Here is a 15,590-nt window from a genome sequence, read left to right on the forward strand (position 1 = left end):
CAAATATTCATACCTAAAAATAGATATTTTATTCATTTTATTTAGTTTATTTTTATATATATCCACACCTATATTTGTGCAGCAAAGCCAGAAGCTGTGTTGCTCTTAGTAATTTAAAAAATTTAATAATTATAACTACACTGTTCATAAGATCACCTAAGTTATTGTGGACATACTCATTGACTTTACTTTCAGTATCTTCTCAAGTTCTAAATTCCTCATTTTATCCCAGAGATCTCAATCTATTAAATGTTATTAATTGGAATGGCAATCAACTGTATAAATCACTGTAAAAAAACAAAAGTCATCATTCTGAGAATATATCTTGGATTGAATGTACTAAGCAGTCTTTCATTGTTTTAAAAAGTGGAGTTTTATTCATTTTTGTTGGATTTTATGAAGTTTTTAAATAAACTGCTGCAAGAGGAACACTTGATCCCCTAAGGGAAAAAACACACTAAATTATTGTGTCCCAAAATGTAAATTTTAATTTAATAATAGTTGGATATATTGGCCACATAAACTAAATTGAGATAATCCAAGCCAGAGGATCTAAAAAAGGCTGCAGGATTTCCTCAAGCACAAACAGCTAAAATGCACTAACAGGCAGATGTTCCTCAGCAATTCAATTTGTGTCACTTTTCTTTATTATTCATACAGAACTGTGGGTAAATGTCAGATGTCATTTTGAAACTCTGGGTTGTGGCATCACTACAGAAATGTGTGGATTTTACAAACACTCAGCACAATATTTCAGAAAATGTCACTTCCTAAATCTCCCCCTTTTCTCTGTATAAACAGAGAAGCATGAGAATATCAGGGGGGAAAAAAAAAAAAATAGGAGAGAGCTAAATCTGATGGTGAGACTTTGGAAAGCCTTAGGATGCTAAAGATGCAGATAGGCACCTTATGGGATTTTCCAAAATTCCTAAGCGTGTAAGGCGCTTACACCACGCTTAGGCACTGGGACAATCCTGCTAAGGACAGATCTGCATCTCTAGGGATCTAAACCTCACCCTGCATGTCCAGTTCCTCCCGTTCTCTGTTGAAATCGTGGCACTGTGACACGCAGCACACCAGGCTTTGAGCTCAGGAAAGGGGAAAGGAGGCTGGATTAGCTCTGAGAGGATTTCAGGAGGAAATCTGCACACTGCTGGGGTAAAGATGGAAATATATCTTCTTCCAGCATTTCTCTTTATTACATAAGCTTTGTACAAGTGATGCTTTGTACATTGTGGTTCATCTTTTTTTTTTTTTTTTTCTAACAGCATCAAATGACAAGAAAGAAAAAGGGCTCAGTGTTGTCAGAAAAACTCCACTCATGTAGGTAACAAAATTAACACTGGAATTCTAGATCATGTTAACATCATCTAGTTATTTATTGGCATCAACAGCAAAGCTTGGATTATGTTTTATATCAACATGGCCTTGAAATGTAAGACGTGTACCAGTGTGACAATGCACTTGAAATTAAGACTTTATACTTCCTCAAGGTTCTTTACAGAGCTCTCTTATTTCTAAGCTGATCTATTTTCAGCCCATTTACATTCTGAGGCAAAATGGAAATAACATTGCAAGTAGATTCTACTAAGATTTTAGCACAAGAACATTTTTTAAAGTAGAAAGAAAAAAACCCAACAAACCATAACCAGAAAATGGTTAACATGAAATAATCTGAGATCACTTTCCACTTACATCATAAATTTCTGCTTCACAGAAATGGGGTTTTTGTTATGTTTAGTGGGTTAACATGGCTTAATGACTTAATCCCTTGAGTCACAGGATTAAAAACAGATATTCAGAATTGTTTTTACTAACTACACAATGTATTTAAACACTAAGTAGCTGCTTAACTTGTTGGAAGCTTCCTGAAATGACAAATATTTATACAAGAAAAAAGACAACACTCCTCACAGTTTGTTTTCATACAAACACAACCTTGGCTCTGCATTTCTCTAACAAAGTGCATTTATTTTTGCAGAGTATTGGCAAGGAAAGTGAACTTCTGTTTCAGCATCTCCCTTTTCTGCTTTAAGTGGTTTTCTATGGCCCTGGCTTCTTTTAGGATCTCATCAAGTTCCCGGACATGAGAAGAATCCAACGCTGCTCTTGCACTAAAGTGAAGAAATCTGTAGTTAAAATTCCAGTGTAGCCAATGCTAATGCCATTAACTTTCTCACTACTTTTATGTTTTTCTTAAAAATGGGTTTTCTGTCAATACCCAGCTTTTAAATTAATCCTCTGTTGTAATAAAAACCAGCATTTTTCTTTCAAGATCTATGTTTGACAGCTTTCAGTGTTAATTTCCCTAAACTGCAGCCACCCATCCATCTTATCTAGAGAATTTTAAAATTGCTGTGCAAATAGCACCAAGTTTACTTGCCTTACAAGGTGAGCATATTTTGATAACAAGTTAATAATTTCTTCACTCGTCTCTGTTAAAAGTGAAAAAAAAACTTTAATTTAAACATGTGGATGAATCTCAACATGAAATTAGGTCGTTCCATACTTACTTATAGTATATTTACATTACCATTTAAAACCTTTTCCAGTGGTTCAGTCTTGGAAAGGGACTGTGAGTCCTCAGATGGAGCCAAATCTGTTTTGTCAGACAAGCGAGGATTTTCTGAAGCTTCCTTCTAACAGCAGAGCACATTAGGGAAAAGAGAGGTTCTAGGATTTAAAACAAGCTTTGCAAAGAGGTTAGCTGAGAGAAAGAAGAGGTTTGAAAAGATCTTGAGGGTGTTTTTGGAGCAAAATGCAAGTGGGTTCACAGCATCGTGAGCATCTTGGGGAGTGGGTGGGAAGTGCCAGATTGAGATCTCTGCACATATACACATTTATTTATATATACACACACATATTTATATCTATATACTGATATATGCAGTATATCTGTAGATATATGAGACATATCTATATAGATATATGGATATATGGATATATGGATATATGGATATATAGATATCTAGATATATGGATATATGGATATATTGATATATGGATATATGGATATATAGATATCTAGATATATGGATATATGGATATATGGATATATGGATATATGGATATATGGATATATGGATATATGGATATAAAGATATATAGATATACGGATGTATGGATATATGGATATATGGATATATGGATATATGGATATAAGGATGTATGGATATATGGATATATGGATATATAGATATATGGATATATAGATATATAGATATATGGATATATGGATATAGATAGATAGATAGATAGATAGATAGATAGATAGATAGATAGATAGATAGATAGATGGATATATAGGTATATAGGTATATAGGTATATAGGTATCTCAGTAAAAGCTGGTGGACTTCAGAGGCTTGCCCAGTGTTTACCCAATTTTATTTAGCTTCAAGCCCTTGGAGAAGCTGTGGTTTCCTCTCACAACAAAGTCATTTCTGTTCCCCCAAACCTCCCTGAAGGGCCGTGCTGTCTGCACCTCCCGAGCAGGATATGGGATGGGGATTTCTCCCACAGCACCGCTCACCTCCATCTTTTTGATTTTATTTCTATCCTTATCCGCCTTTTGCGAGCTGCTGGCCGTGGCTGCCTCACGAAAAGCTGGCGGTGTTTGCTGGGGACAATGTTTAAATAAAAAAAAAAAACCTGTCAGACCTGCAGCTGCTTCTTGTGCTGAGCAAGGGCGTTCCCCTCACGGAGCGGGGAGTGGCGGGGGAATGGCGGGGAGTCCGGGGGCAGCCTGAGCCCGATATCCCGGGGATTTATCCCTTTATCATCCCCCATTTGTCCTTTATCATCCCCCTTTATCCTTTATCATCCCCTTTATTCTTTATTATCCCCCTTATCCTTATCACCCCCGAGCCTGAGGGCACCGAGGTTTCCAGCACGGACCCCCGGCCCTGCGGCCTCCCCTGAGGGCGGCCTGAGGGGCCGCGCCTGCGGGGCAAACGAAAATTGAGAATAGACCAAAAACAAGGGGAAAAGGACCAAAAAAAGGGACAAAGGACCAAAAATAAGAGACAAGGATAAGAAACAAGGGACAAGGGATGAGAAACAAGGGACACAAGGGCTGGCAGCACCTCGCAGCCCTACACGGGCAGGAGCGGCCTGAGGTGCCCCTGAGGGGCAGCGGCTCCGGCCCGGGCGGATCTATTAATTAATTAAAGATTTACACAGTTCATCAAAGCTTTCCCGTCAAATTTCACCTTCTAAAGGAAATCCTTGGGATGCGTTTAGCGCTCGATGGATCTGCCTCAAAACGCGAGGCAGAAATGAGGGCGGTAGGAGAGACCGGGCGCTACAATGAGTAACACCGGAATGAGTAACAGAGCGAAATGAGTAATGGCACTAAAATGTATAAAAACACTGAGATGAATAACTCTAAAATGCATCAAAACACTAAAATGAGTAATGACACTAAAATGTACAAAAACACTGACATGAATAACACTAAAATGCATCAAAACACTAAAATAATTATGACACTAAAATGCATAAAAACACTAAAATGAGTAATACTAAAATGAGTGACACCACCACAACACACGGCTGCCAAAACCATTTTTTCCTCCCTCTTTCTCTAAAAAACGCAGAGGTTGTGTTTCCCTTCTGTAGGTGACAATTTGGTGTTACTGAGAAGTGTCACCCCGCAGCTCCTCTACAAGAGGAACAACAATTCAGGAGAGAAATGTCAGCATTCAAAGAGATTAAACAGCACAAAGTCACTGCTTTCCTAAATCCTGTTGTTGTTCACTACACTGAAATTAATCATGGCAAGATCTGGATTTATGTTAATGTTATGCCATATTATGTGATTTATGTTATGGTGTGCTGTTTTACATATCTCATGATAAGTTATGGTATGTGATGTTATGTAAAGTTTGCCTCTGGCTTGTTTTTGTTGGGGTTTTTTCCCTTTTTTTCTCCTCTTTTTCTCTCTATCTTCTGTTTTGAAGAGAAGAAAGGATCTGAATCTCACACACATCATCCAAATAGGAAATTAAAATATCAGTGTGAGAAATCAAACTACTGAAAGAAGAACTAAACACTTCCTCAAAGCAGAAACAACTTTTACTAAGCAGCCATGGCCCACTTAACTTAATTATCAAATATTGCATAGATCATTATGTTATTAGCATTACTATCTGAACATTAAGAAACAGGACATGTTAGGAAAATGTTCTTAATGTGTTTGCTTAATTTTACCACCATTAATAGTTTTAACAGACCACCTGAAGTAAAACAAATTAAACATCTGAATTTTCATTTCCATTATCTTATGGATATGATAGTTTATGAATAAAACTCAGGATAAAAGTGACATTAAAAGAAATTTTTCTAAGGGGATAGAGTTCACTCTTACTGGAGTTCCAGTTCCTTTAAAATTGGAGCAAAATTATCTAAGCCATGACTCTAAAAGTGGTTGCAGTTCCTCTAAGATTGGAGATATTAAATTCCAGGAGAAATTAAACTGTGCCACAAAAGCTATTGTATGAGTTAGATCTGCTCCTGAAAAATGCAAACATGTGAACAAAAGAAGGAAATGCCTTTTATTCAATGTGTCCAATGACCTAATTAAATTTTAAGGCTCAAAGGCTGATATGAAAGACCAAGTCCTCCTTTCTGATAGCTTTGTATGGAATATCAATAGGCCAAAAATATTAGTGCCAACAGCTAATACAAAATAAACAATGATCTGAATGTCTATTTAAACTTAAATTATAAATATTAGTACAGCATTAATTTATGAAAAATATTTTTAGCTAAACCAGCCAAAATCCAGGGTTATTAGTAAAAGAGGCAGTGTTTTTATCTTTACCATTTCAAATAAAGTTGAAAGATGAGCTTTTAACCTCAAAATCACCTCCTCATGTTTATCATACAGACATTAAAGCATTCCCTATGAACTTTGGGTTTTGTTTTTTTTTTTTACCTCCAAGAGCAGTAAAAGGCAGGTGAACAGCTGAGAAAATGTCATAGGAACTTGGGTTTGGGTTTGATGTAGGGATTTGGGGCGTTTTTATCATCCACATAACCTGAGGCTCTTCAATTTACCCACCAAGCTGCAGCGCTGAGTGCCCGAACTTCCGACCAGCGTTAGAAACAGCAAATCCAGGTAGCAAATTGTGAAATTATTTATTCCCAAGCTCGCTGCCCTGGATTTTAGGGAGTGTCCCGCCCCTGCAGTCCCAGTGTTTGGTGCTTTCAACACCTCCGAAGGTGGTGCGGGATGCAGGGACGGGGCGAAGCGGAGCCCAGCTCCCGTGCAGGTGCACTAAGGGTGGAGAATCGCGACTCTCCGGCATTCCCAGCACCAGCAGCGCTGATTTCCATCCCCGAAACAGGGAGGAGCCAGCAAGGGGAAGCCGGACGGGCACGGGCAGCCCCTGCCCCAACGCTGCCGTCACATCTTGGCTCAGAGGCTGCTGGAGCAACGGGAGAGCCCCGCTGACATCAGCGTGACTCCGAGCGGCACCGAGGCGCTGCCGTAACCCCAGATTTGCATAGGCTGGCTCCTCGGTGGGGAAATGGGAGTGAGAAATGCGGACGTAGGCAGAAACCTTGGGAGAGCGGCCCCACCGCGGCCGCTATAAAGCCCCTCCCGGCAGCGCCGCGGCTGCGCTCGCTTCCCTGCGCCTGGGGCATCCCCGGCGGCGGCGGGGCTGGAACCGGCTGGCTTTGCACAGCCCCGATCCTCACCCGGCTGGCTTTGCACAGCCACGATCCTCACCCGGGCTGGCTTTGCACAGACCCGATCCTCACCCGGCTGGCTTTGCACAGCCCCGATCCTCACCCGGCTGGCTTTGCACAGCCCCGATCCTCACCCGGGCTGGTTTTGCACAGACCCGATCCTAATCTGAGCTGGTTGTGCACAGCCCCGATCCTCACCCGGGCTGGCTTTGCACAGCCCCGATCCTAAACTGGGCTGCCTGGGCACAGCCCCGATCCTAATCTGAGCTGGCTGGGCACAGCCCCGATCTCACCCGGCTGCCTTTGTACAGCCCCGATCCTAATCTGGGCTGGCTGGGCACAGCCCCGATACTGAGCTGGGCAGTGCCGCATCCTGCGCTTCTCCCGGCTCCCATCGCCCGGCTGCACTTCCCGAAGAGCCAGAAAGGACACCGAGAGTCAGAAAGGACACTGAGATCCAGAAAGGACACTGAGAGTCAGAAAGGACACTGAGAGTCAGAAAGGACACTGAGATCCAGAAAGGACACTGAGAGTCAGAAAGGACACCGAGAGCCACCTCTGCTCCTGCCCCGCATCCTGCGCTTCTCCCATCGCCCGGCTGCGCTTCCTGAAGAGCCAGAAAGGAGCACAGAGGGTCAGAAAAGAGCACCGTGACCCAGCAAGGCCACCGAGAGCCAGAAAAGGCCACCGAGAGCCAGCAAGGCCACCGAGAGCCGCCTCTGCTCCTGCCCCGCATCCTGCACTTTCTCAGGGTGAGTCATTTCACGTCCGACTGTCAGAGGCACCTTTGAGCTTCTGCCGTTCCTTGCAAACGTCATCGGTAAAAGGTTAAATAACCACATTTTATTACTCAAGGTTGGGCTTGGTGATCCTGGAGGTCTTTTCCAAGCTTTCTGATTCTGTGGTCAAGGGAAGAACACGGGCATTTTGTTTTACCCACTAAACCAAGGGCCACTTTTTCCTTTAATTCTCTGTCAAAAGTCTTGTCTGTACTTGCCCCTGGGCTTCAGAATAGCAGAGACTTTGTGGTTAATGTGCTAAAACGAGACTTGCACGGTTGTTTCCAGGGGCTGGATGTGCACGTTTGCAAACAAAGGTGCTGCTGGGAGCCTGCTGTCCCTTCTGCACAGCTACAACTAGATAAAAAACATGAAATACAAATAGAAAGGAAAAAAAGTCCCTCTCAAATACATTCCTCAAAGTGCTTTGCTAGAGGGACAAAGAAAACTATGGTGATTCCCCACCCTAATCCCTCTGGGTGTGCGTGTTTGCTTACTTTGATATTGCTCAATTTTGTATAAAAAGTCATTTCCAGCTGGTGAAAAAGCTTTGGAGTGATCTGGGTATTTTGATTGCACAATCAAATCCCAGTGCAAGAGCCAGATCTCCCCATTGTCCACCTAGTTTTAAGGCATTTATTATCTTAGTGCAAGAGGTGACTTTTCTAGGGGCAGTCAGAACAGCTCCGAACTTTTGTGTATTTTGGAAGCTCATACTTTCCTAGGGGGAACTTGGTGAGATCAATCTGTGCAAACTGAACATTTTTCCCTTTCTGGGTAAGAAACATCCAGCTGAACTCTGATTCCTGTCCCTGTGCTCTGGGCAGGGTGAAGATGAGTGCTGAAGAGATTCTGGTGCTTGCAGTAGAACTTGGAAAAAATTTCTGCCTCTATTTTCATGGTAATTAGAACACTTAATAACCTCCTCTGTTTGAGTACTGATTTAACACAATTCCTTTGTCAGTCTGATTTCACCTTATTTTCCCGTAAACTTCAGTTTTAAGTGGTGTTAGCCAAGTTTCTGAGTCAGGGGAGTATTTGCTGCTTATATAAAAAATTCTGGGAAAGGGCACTCAGAAGTGTTGGAATTCTGGGGGGTGGACTTCAAGTGAATGAGTAAATTCTGATCTTATGGAAAAATGTCAGTTAGAAAAGAGTTTCTTCTTTAAAAGCAATTTGTAAAGAGTTCTTATTGTCCTTTTGCTCACTTAAACCAGAAAATTTGCATGAAGTCATTCCTCAGTTTTAGGCTTAGAGTGATGCTCTCACCCTTTTAAATAACCCTGAACAAGCCTTTTGCATGCCTCTGGTGTGGTGGTGACTCCAGTTCTCAAGTGACTGGGTTTTGTTTTGCTCCAGATGAAGCCTGCCTGCAGTGCCAGCAGCTCAGCCTCGGTGGCACTGGGCTGTGGGAACTCGTGGGTGGCTGCCTGGGCACTGAGGGACTCCTTTTGTGGGGGCAGAGCTTAATGTTGTTTTTCTTTCCTTTTTTTTCACTGCTCCCTTGGAACCAAGACGACGATGGTAAGCTGAGAACTCATCTTTTATGATTTTGTTACTCATTTCACACATACTAACCCAGAGAGGACAAGCTTCAAACTGAGAAAAAAACCAGAGCTGCAGCTCACTGCTCCTTCTGATGCTGATGTTGCTTTAATTCCTTGTAAGACAGAGTGGCTGACAGCACCTTTCAATTTAATTGCTGGGCAAAAGATGCTTCTGAATTCTCATTAACAAAGACAGCAGCTTTTCTTGCTTATATAAATAAAATTCTGTATTCTGGGAAACCTGCTTCAAGCAGAGGTGCAAAGGATGATGTGGCCTTCCTTTTGCTTGATGTCATTCTAAGAACTCCTTTCACGTGACATGGCAGGATTAAACTGACAGCAAACTGTCAAGATCTGAGGAGACAACAGCTAAAAGAAGAATATTTTTGCTTTATTCTTCCTGCAGAGCTGGAGTGTGATGCCCTGTGCAAGGAGAAGATTCTGCACCGAGTGCTGAGGAATGTCCACAGCCAGCTGCTCGTGGTGCGCCCCGACCTGAGCGTGGCAGCCTTTGAGGATGTCACAGACCAGGAGATGCAATCTGGTAATTCCCAGCCAGAAACCATCACCCCTGCTCTGCTGCTTCACCCTGGAGGTGGTTTTGTTCCCTGCAATCATCCACTCCATGATGGCACTGAGAATAACAACTTAAAGCTTCATTTGAAAGAGTGAAACTAAGCTGAGAGTGAAATTAGTGATGGATGAGATTTCTGGGTTTGACCAAAGCCTGCAGATGGCACATGCAGAAAAAGAGCTGCTAAGATTTTTGCTTGGCTTTGATCACAAAATTATTAACTCCCTCCTTTTTTAAATGCTGGATTACAAAAAAAAAAAAAAAAAAAAAAAAAAAAAAAAAAATTTAAAATTTAAGCAATGTATTGTCACTAAATCTTACTTTCTTCTTATAACATTAGCTATAAACTCAGAGTTTTGGCTTTGGCTTTTTGGAGTACTTCAGCAATTGATTTTTGGATCACCTATATCCAGCCATGCTCTGATTTACAGCCAGCCACTTCCACATGCCAGTCTCCCTTTCTGCAGGCACACAGAAGGATGTGACCCCCTCCCCACACTGCCTGGTGACCTCAGCTGCTTTGGTGCTGAGCAAAAAGCCATAAAAATTCAAATTCTGGCTCTTGTCAGGAAAAAATATCCTGTCAAGACAGCCAGAGCTGCCAGGGGATGGTAAAACATTCCTGAACTCAGCTGTTGCAGCTGCCCTTGAGCAGGTTATCAGTAATAACCCATTTATTTCCAGGCAAAGGGATGCACTTCAGCATCCACTGCTACAAAACCACCACACCCTTAGCAGGGATGCCCGTGGCCTTCAGTGTCCAAGTGGAAAACAAAAGTTATTACATGTGCTGTGAGAGGGAAGGTGGAGAAATGATTGTTAGATTCAAGGTAAGGATCTGCAGCCCTCTCCTCACCTGCACAAATCAACTCAGAGCTGGAATTGAACTGCTCAGGGCTTGTGCTGGGATTAACCTGTTCCCTTTTTCTTCCCTCAGGAAGGAGAAGTTCCCAAAGAAATTCCTGGTGAAAGCAACATCATCTTTTTCAAAAAGACATTTACATCTTGCTCCTCCAGGGCATTTAAGTTTGAATACTCACTGGAACGAGGGATGTTCTTGGCCTTTGAGGAAGAAGGCTGCTTGAGAAAATTAATCCTAAAGAAAGTGTCACAAGATGAAGTGGATGAAACCATGAAGATGAGTTTATCTACATTCAGTCAGAATGAAAATCACAACCTATGATGGAACACTTCAACAGTTCTAAAATACACTTTGGTTTTTTATATATAAAAGAAACTTTAATCTTTATTCAAAACAAGTCAGTTTTAACTACTGTCAGTACTTATAAAAAAAAAATGCAAGTTCTTGGCAAAAAAGCCAAGAATGTTTTATAGTCAGATAGAAGAGAATTACACACTGAAGAAACAGGAATGTGCAAGTCTCTATAGTCCTGTGGAATTTGATCCCTGAAATCTTTAATACCTGTTGACCAAACAGCTTTTGAATTAGGCCTGGACTTTTACATTCCCAAAAGATAATATATTTCTCACCCTAGTAGCTTAAACAGCACATCCAGCTGCATGCTGTGTGAGGAAACCTCAGACACTTTCCATCAGAGACCCTCAGCTTGCCCAGAGGGACTTACCCATGACTCACCACTGCACCTCCCCCTCCCTGGGAAAAAACAACAAATGTTGGTTTTAAAACCCAACCAGAAAAACACAGCTCTGTTCTGACCACAACACTAACAAAAAATTGGCCTGCTACCTGCTTTTGCTAATAAATAAAATTTCCAATCCATACTGAATAAAAATCAGAAAGTCTTGCAGAACCCAAACAGCGACTTGGTCGTTCTGTTCATTGCAAAATCACTGATGGTAACACAAATTCTCTTCCTCTCACTATTAATAGTGCCCACAAAAGTACCATGAGAATGTGGAAAGAGTTTTCCACTCCTTAGCACTGTGAAAGTCAACACAGGATGAAGCAGAAAGTTAAAAAAACCACAATCTCAGTTCCCCCCTAAAAAATCCCTAAAAGAACAGAACATTCCCTCAGCCTCCTCTTCCTTGTCTTTTCAGTCACACAGAACAACACAGACCAGAGCATTTAGAAAATAAACCTCAAAAAAAGTGTTGCAGATGAACATAAAAACCTTGAAAGCTGAACACTCCTGGAGTCAACCTGCAAAAGTATTTTTATTCTACCTCAATCCTTGTTGTATTTTCTAAGAGACATTAATTATTCTTGTATTAAGTCTAAGTCACCTCTAAGTATTTATTCATACAAATATTCTGTTTTATGAAATAAGGCAGAGCAGACCTATGTGCAAAGAAAACATTTCAGGCAACCCAAAAGCAGCAAAAATAGTTCAGAAGCACACACAAAATTTCTGTAAATTCTTTATTGCATGGATTAAGAAAAAAGTATTCCCTTTTCTACATCAACTCCCAGGGTCCTAAGAGTTACAGGGTCTGCCTTACACACTGATGTTAGAAGCAGCAGCTCAAACTCGTTTTGCAGAACAGGAAACCAACCAACAGTTAGAAAAACACTCATTAAAGCTCATTACAAGGAAATTCCCTTTAGCTATGCAATCCTGCCACTGATGCAACTCATCCATCCCAATTTACAGTGCAGCTTGAATCCACTCACTCTCACTGGACATTTTCCAGTTAAATCTGTTCAGAAATCTGCTTTATTTTTCTCTATATATTCTCAACTAGCTGTGAGCCCCCTGCAGGCTCACTGGGGACCCTTGGCTGTTCCTTTGCTGTGCAGGATGTTGCTCACAAGCTGATGAAGCAGAGGCAGCAGAGGAGAATGCTGGGGGTGCTCAGAGGCTCCAGAGCATGGCCACAGCCTTGCAGATGCCCACGTCGTGGTAGTTGAAGTGGCAGAGGCCAGCGAAGGTCAGGGCAGACAGCACATACAGCCCCACGTTGGCCACTTTATTGGGCACATCTCCATGCACATAATCAGTAATTACCTGGCCCAGACCCCTAAACAGGAGAGAAAAGCTCAAATCAAAGTTCACTCACTTTGTGTCCCCGTTCTACCAACTCGCTTTTTTCCACCCCCTGCTGCTATTCCTGAAGAATGCTCGGTTCCCACTCAGAAAAAATATGAATTTATTTCAAAAACAAAACAAAACAAAACATTTCACAGATTCTATTGGAAATAGACAGATTGGCTCAGAGTTTTCTTGAAAAAACCAAGTGCTGACCACAGCTCTGCAGAAAACACAATCCTTGGAATCTGCCTTCTTATCTGACTTTCCTGGAAAAGAGGAAAACTAAGGAAATATCTGGGAGCAGCCATTGGCACAAAGACACAGAAGACTCCTGGGTATCCATTTAGATTAGAAGAGTAACAACCAAAGAAATCAGCATATTTTCAGTTTTTTCTACATCTGGAAGTGAACTCCTATCCAGATTTGAACTATCCAGCAACACAAGACACAGGATGCTTGTTTTGGGAAAAAGCTCCCAGTCAGAGCAAGGAAAGTGCAAGAATCCCTGGCACAAACCCCTAAGGGCAGAACTGAAGTTTAAGAAAACCTGGCACTCTCAAAGTACCAGGAAAATCTGCTTTATCCTTGTGGCAAGGAACTCCCAAAGCTCAGCAAGGTGGATGCTGCCAGTCTGGCCCTCTGCTGGAGCTCCTAATTCCCACTCCTAATTAGCCCTCTGCTCTCATTAAGGATCACAGCAGAACTACACTGAGCAAACATCCATCCAGGAATAAAGGAAATAATCATCCAGGTCTCCTTAGTGGAAGATTTGCTGTGAGCTCTTTATTATGAAGAACCTCATCACCACAGAGCTTTAGAGGCAGAATATTTTTATACTCTTTTTATACAGATCTGTTCTCTTTCTGGTTCTTCCACAGGTCAAAAACATGCAGGATTCTAAATTTCAAAGGGCAAGGAAGTGCTCCTAAGGCTTTTACAGAGTTTTTATGGATCCTTTCTGAGTGAGAGAACAGTGTGACCACAGTACTACTGTCACCAGACGTGGAGACAGAAATTACTTTTCCCAGGTGTTTTACACCAGACCAGGATGAGATTTGGAGCCAAACCTTCTTTGCTGTGAGCAGAGCCCTGCAAACCTTCTTTTCTGTGAATTGAGCCCTGCAAATCTTTGCTGTGAGCAGAGCCCTGCAAACCTTCTTTGCTGTGAGCTGTGCTTACCAGTGGCCGTGCAGGGTGAGGGCTGCAGCCAGGGAATAGTCCACAGCTGGTCCAGGGCACAGGTAGGCTGCAGGGAGCAGCCCCAGCAGCAGCACACTGACAGCTCTCTCCCCTGTCCAGTGCAAAGATGCAGCCTTGGAACTGCCTGCAAGGAGAAACATTCTCAGGGAAAAGCCCCTCTGGCAAGGGCTGAAGGGATGGCTTTGAAATCTGCAGCGTTTGCAAAACAAAACCCAGCACCAGCAATGCTTGGAAACACAATGGGAGCATCAGCGAGGCTGAAACCATCAAGAATTGACTCTGAAATTATCAGTGCAACAGCCCCAAGGTGCTCAGCTAACACACAGATAGCATCCACCCACCTAAACCAAAATGCAAATGGTTTCCTTGTTTTGGCACAGAGAAAAGACATTGAGAAAGTGAGAAGACAAGGAAAGCAAAGGATCTGAAGTTTGGACTTGGGCAAAGTGCAAGCTGAAGTGCAATGAACTGGTAACAGTGCACACACTCCTCACACCAGGATTATTTATCACAAATAACACCTCTGCACAGTTACTGCCCTACCTAACAACACCCAGCATCTCACAACCTTTCCCTTAAACCAATGGGCATTTAGGATTATTATTCCCTTTGCTGGTAACACCTGCAACACCACATCACCCAGCAAGAAAACCACTGTACCATGTGTAAACCTGTTCTGCTTTTTGTTACAGCTGCCATTTAAAATCTCCTAAGTGGCCCAAAAAAATTACAGACTAAGCCTGGTTTGGGATGGGAGGGACCTTAAAGCTCATCTTGTTTTTAAATTCCTGTATGGCCACCAGGTACCACCTCCATCACTTTGTCCTTTATCCTGGCAATGCTGCTGCAGGATCTGAGCCAAAATCTGGTCCTTTACAACCCATTCTTGAACCACAGAGTATCCAGAAGTTGGAACAGACCTTAAGGATCATCTAATCCCAGCCCTGCCACGGGCAGGATGCCTTGTGCTAAACACAGCTGCTCGGACTCCATCCAGCAGTTCAGGCACGGGAAAAGGGGTGCTGATCCCGGGAAAACCCGCACACAAACACAGACAGACAGACAGACAGACACACAGACAGACAGACACACAGACAGTCGGGCCGTACCGTGTGCCGGGCGGGCCGGGCCGTGGCTGTCGCGGGCCGGGGCGCAGCGGGCGGCGGCGGCGGCGGCACCGAGCGCGGCGGGGCGGCGGAGCAGCGCCGAGCCGAGCAGAGCTGCGGGACAGCGCGGGCGTGAGATGGGGATCCCGCAGTACCGGGGGGCCAGAGCCACCGGGGCTCCCTCAGCCACCGGGGCTCCCTCAGCCACCGGGGACACACAGCCACCGGGGATCCCGCAACCACCGAGGTCCCGCACCCGGGGGTCCCGCACCCTCCGAGGTCCCTGCACCATCCAGGGGTCCCGCACTCTACGCCATTCCGCACCCTCCGGGGTCCCGGAGCCACCGAGGTCCCGCAGCCGCCGGGGGTCCCGTACCATCCGAGGGACCCGCACCCACCGGGGTCCCGCACCCCCCGCGGCCCCGCTCACCCAGGGAGGCCCCGCGGGGCCGCGCCGCCAGCAGCGCCAGCGCCATGTCCGCTCCAAGGGCACCGCGCCCGGACACGGAAACGCCGCCCGAGCTTCCGCTTCCGCCTGCGCCGCGCCGGCACCGGGAACAGCACCGACACCGACACCGGCAGCGGTACCGGCACCGGCACCGGGAACAGCACCGACACCGACACCGGCAGCGGTACCGGCACCGGCACCGGCAGCGGGAATGGCACCGGCACCGGCAGCGGTACCGGCACCGGCAGCGGGAATGGCACCGGCACCGGCAGCGGTACCGACACCGGC

At 44.1% G+C, this 15,590-nt stretch overlaps 3 protein-coding genes across 4 annotated transcripts; 1 reads left to right on the forward strand and 2 right to left on the reverse strand.

Moving 5' to 3' along the window:
* Positions 1–1,902: 1,902 nt before the first annotated feature.
* TEX12 (testis expressed 12) lies at positions 1,903–7,430 on the reverse strand. Its single transcript, XM_056509659.1, has 5 exons — positions 7,251–7,430; positions 3,531–3,617; positions 2,534–2,639; positions 2,384–2,435; positions 1,903–2,114 (listed from the first exon to the last, which is right to left on the reverse strand). The coding sequence occupies exons 1-5, from the start codon at positions 7,428–7,430 to the stop codon at positions 1,970–1,972; spliced, it is 570 nt and encodes a 189-aa protein (XP_056365634.1). The 3' UTR covers positions 1,903–1,969.
* On the forward strand, positions 7,375–11,366 carry LOC130262481 (interleukin-18-like). 2 transcript variants are annotated; one of them, XM_056509657.1, is made up of 5 exons: positions 7,375–7,446; positions 8,301–8,997; positions 9,427–9,564; positions 10,279–10,424; positions 10,532–11,366. In XM_056509657.1, the coding sequence occupies exons 2-5, from the start codon at positions 8,943–8,945 to the stop codon at positions 10,775–10,777; spliced, it is 585 nt and encodes a 194-aa protein (XP_056365632.1). In that variant the 5' UTR covers positions 7,375–7,446; positions 8,301–8,942; the 3' UTR covers positions 10,778–11,366. The 2 variants fall into 2 exon arrangements, with proteins under 2 accessions (XP_056365632.1, XP_056365633.1); XM_056509658.1 differs by lacking the exon at positions 7,375–7,446 and having other exon boundaries at positions 8,305–8,374; positions 8,989–8,997.
* Positions 11,367–11,924: 558 nt separating this feature from the next.
* SDHD (succinate dehydrogenase complex subunit D) lies at positions 11,925–15,375 on the reverse strand. The gene is made up of 4 exons (XM_056509662.1): positions 15,285–15,375; positions 14,858–14,968; positions 13,728–13,872; positions 11,925–12,537 (listed from the first exon to the last, which is right to left on the reverse strand). Exons 1-4 carry the CDS (start codon positions 15,328–15,330, stop codon positions 12,372–12,374), a joined length of 468 nt encoding a protein of 155 aa, XP_056365637.1. The 5' UTR covers positions 15,331–15,375; the 3' UTR covers positions 11,925–12,371.
* Between the last annotated feature and the right edge of the window lie 215 nt (positions 15,376–15,590).

The sequence above is a fragment of the Oenanthe melanoleuca genome, chromosome 24 (assembly GCF_029582105.1).
Source record: "Oenanthe melanoleuca isolate GR-GAL-2019-014 chromosome 24, OMel1.0, whole genome shotgun sequence".
Taxonomy (NCBI): domain Eukaryota; kingdom Metazoa; phylum Chordata; class Aves; order Passeriformes; family Muscicapidae; genus Oenanthe; species Oenanthe melanoleuca.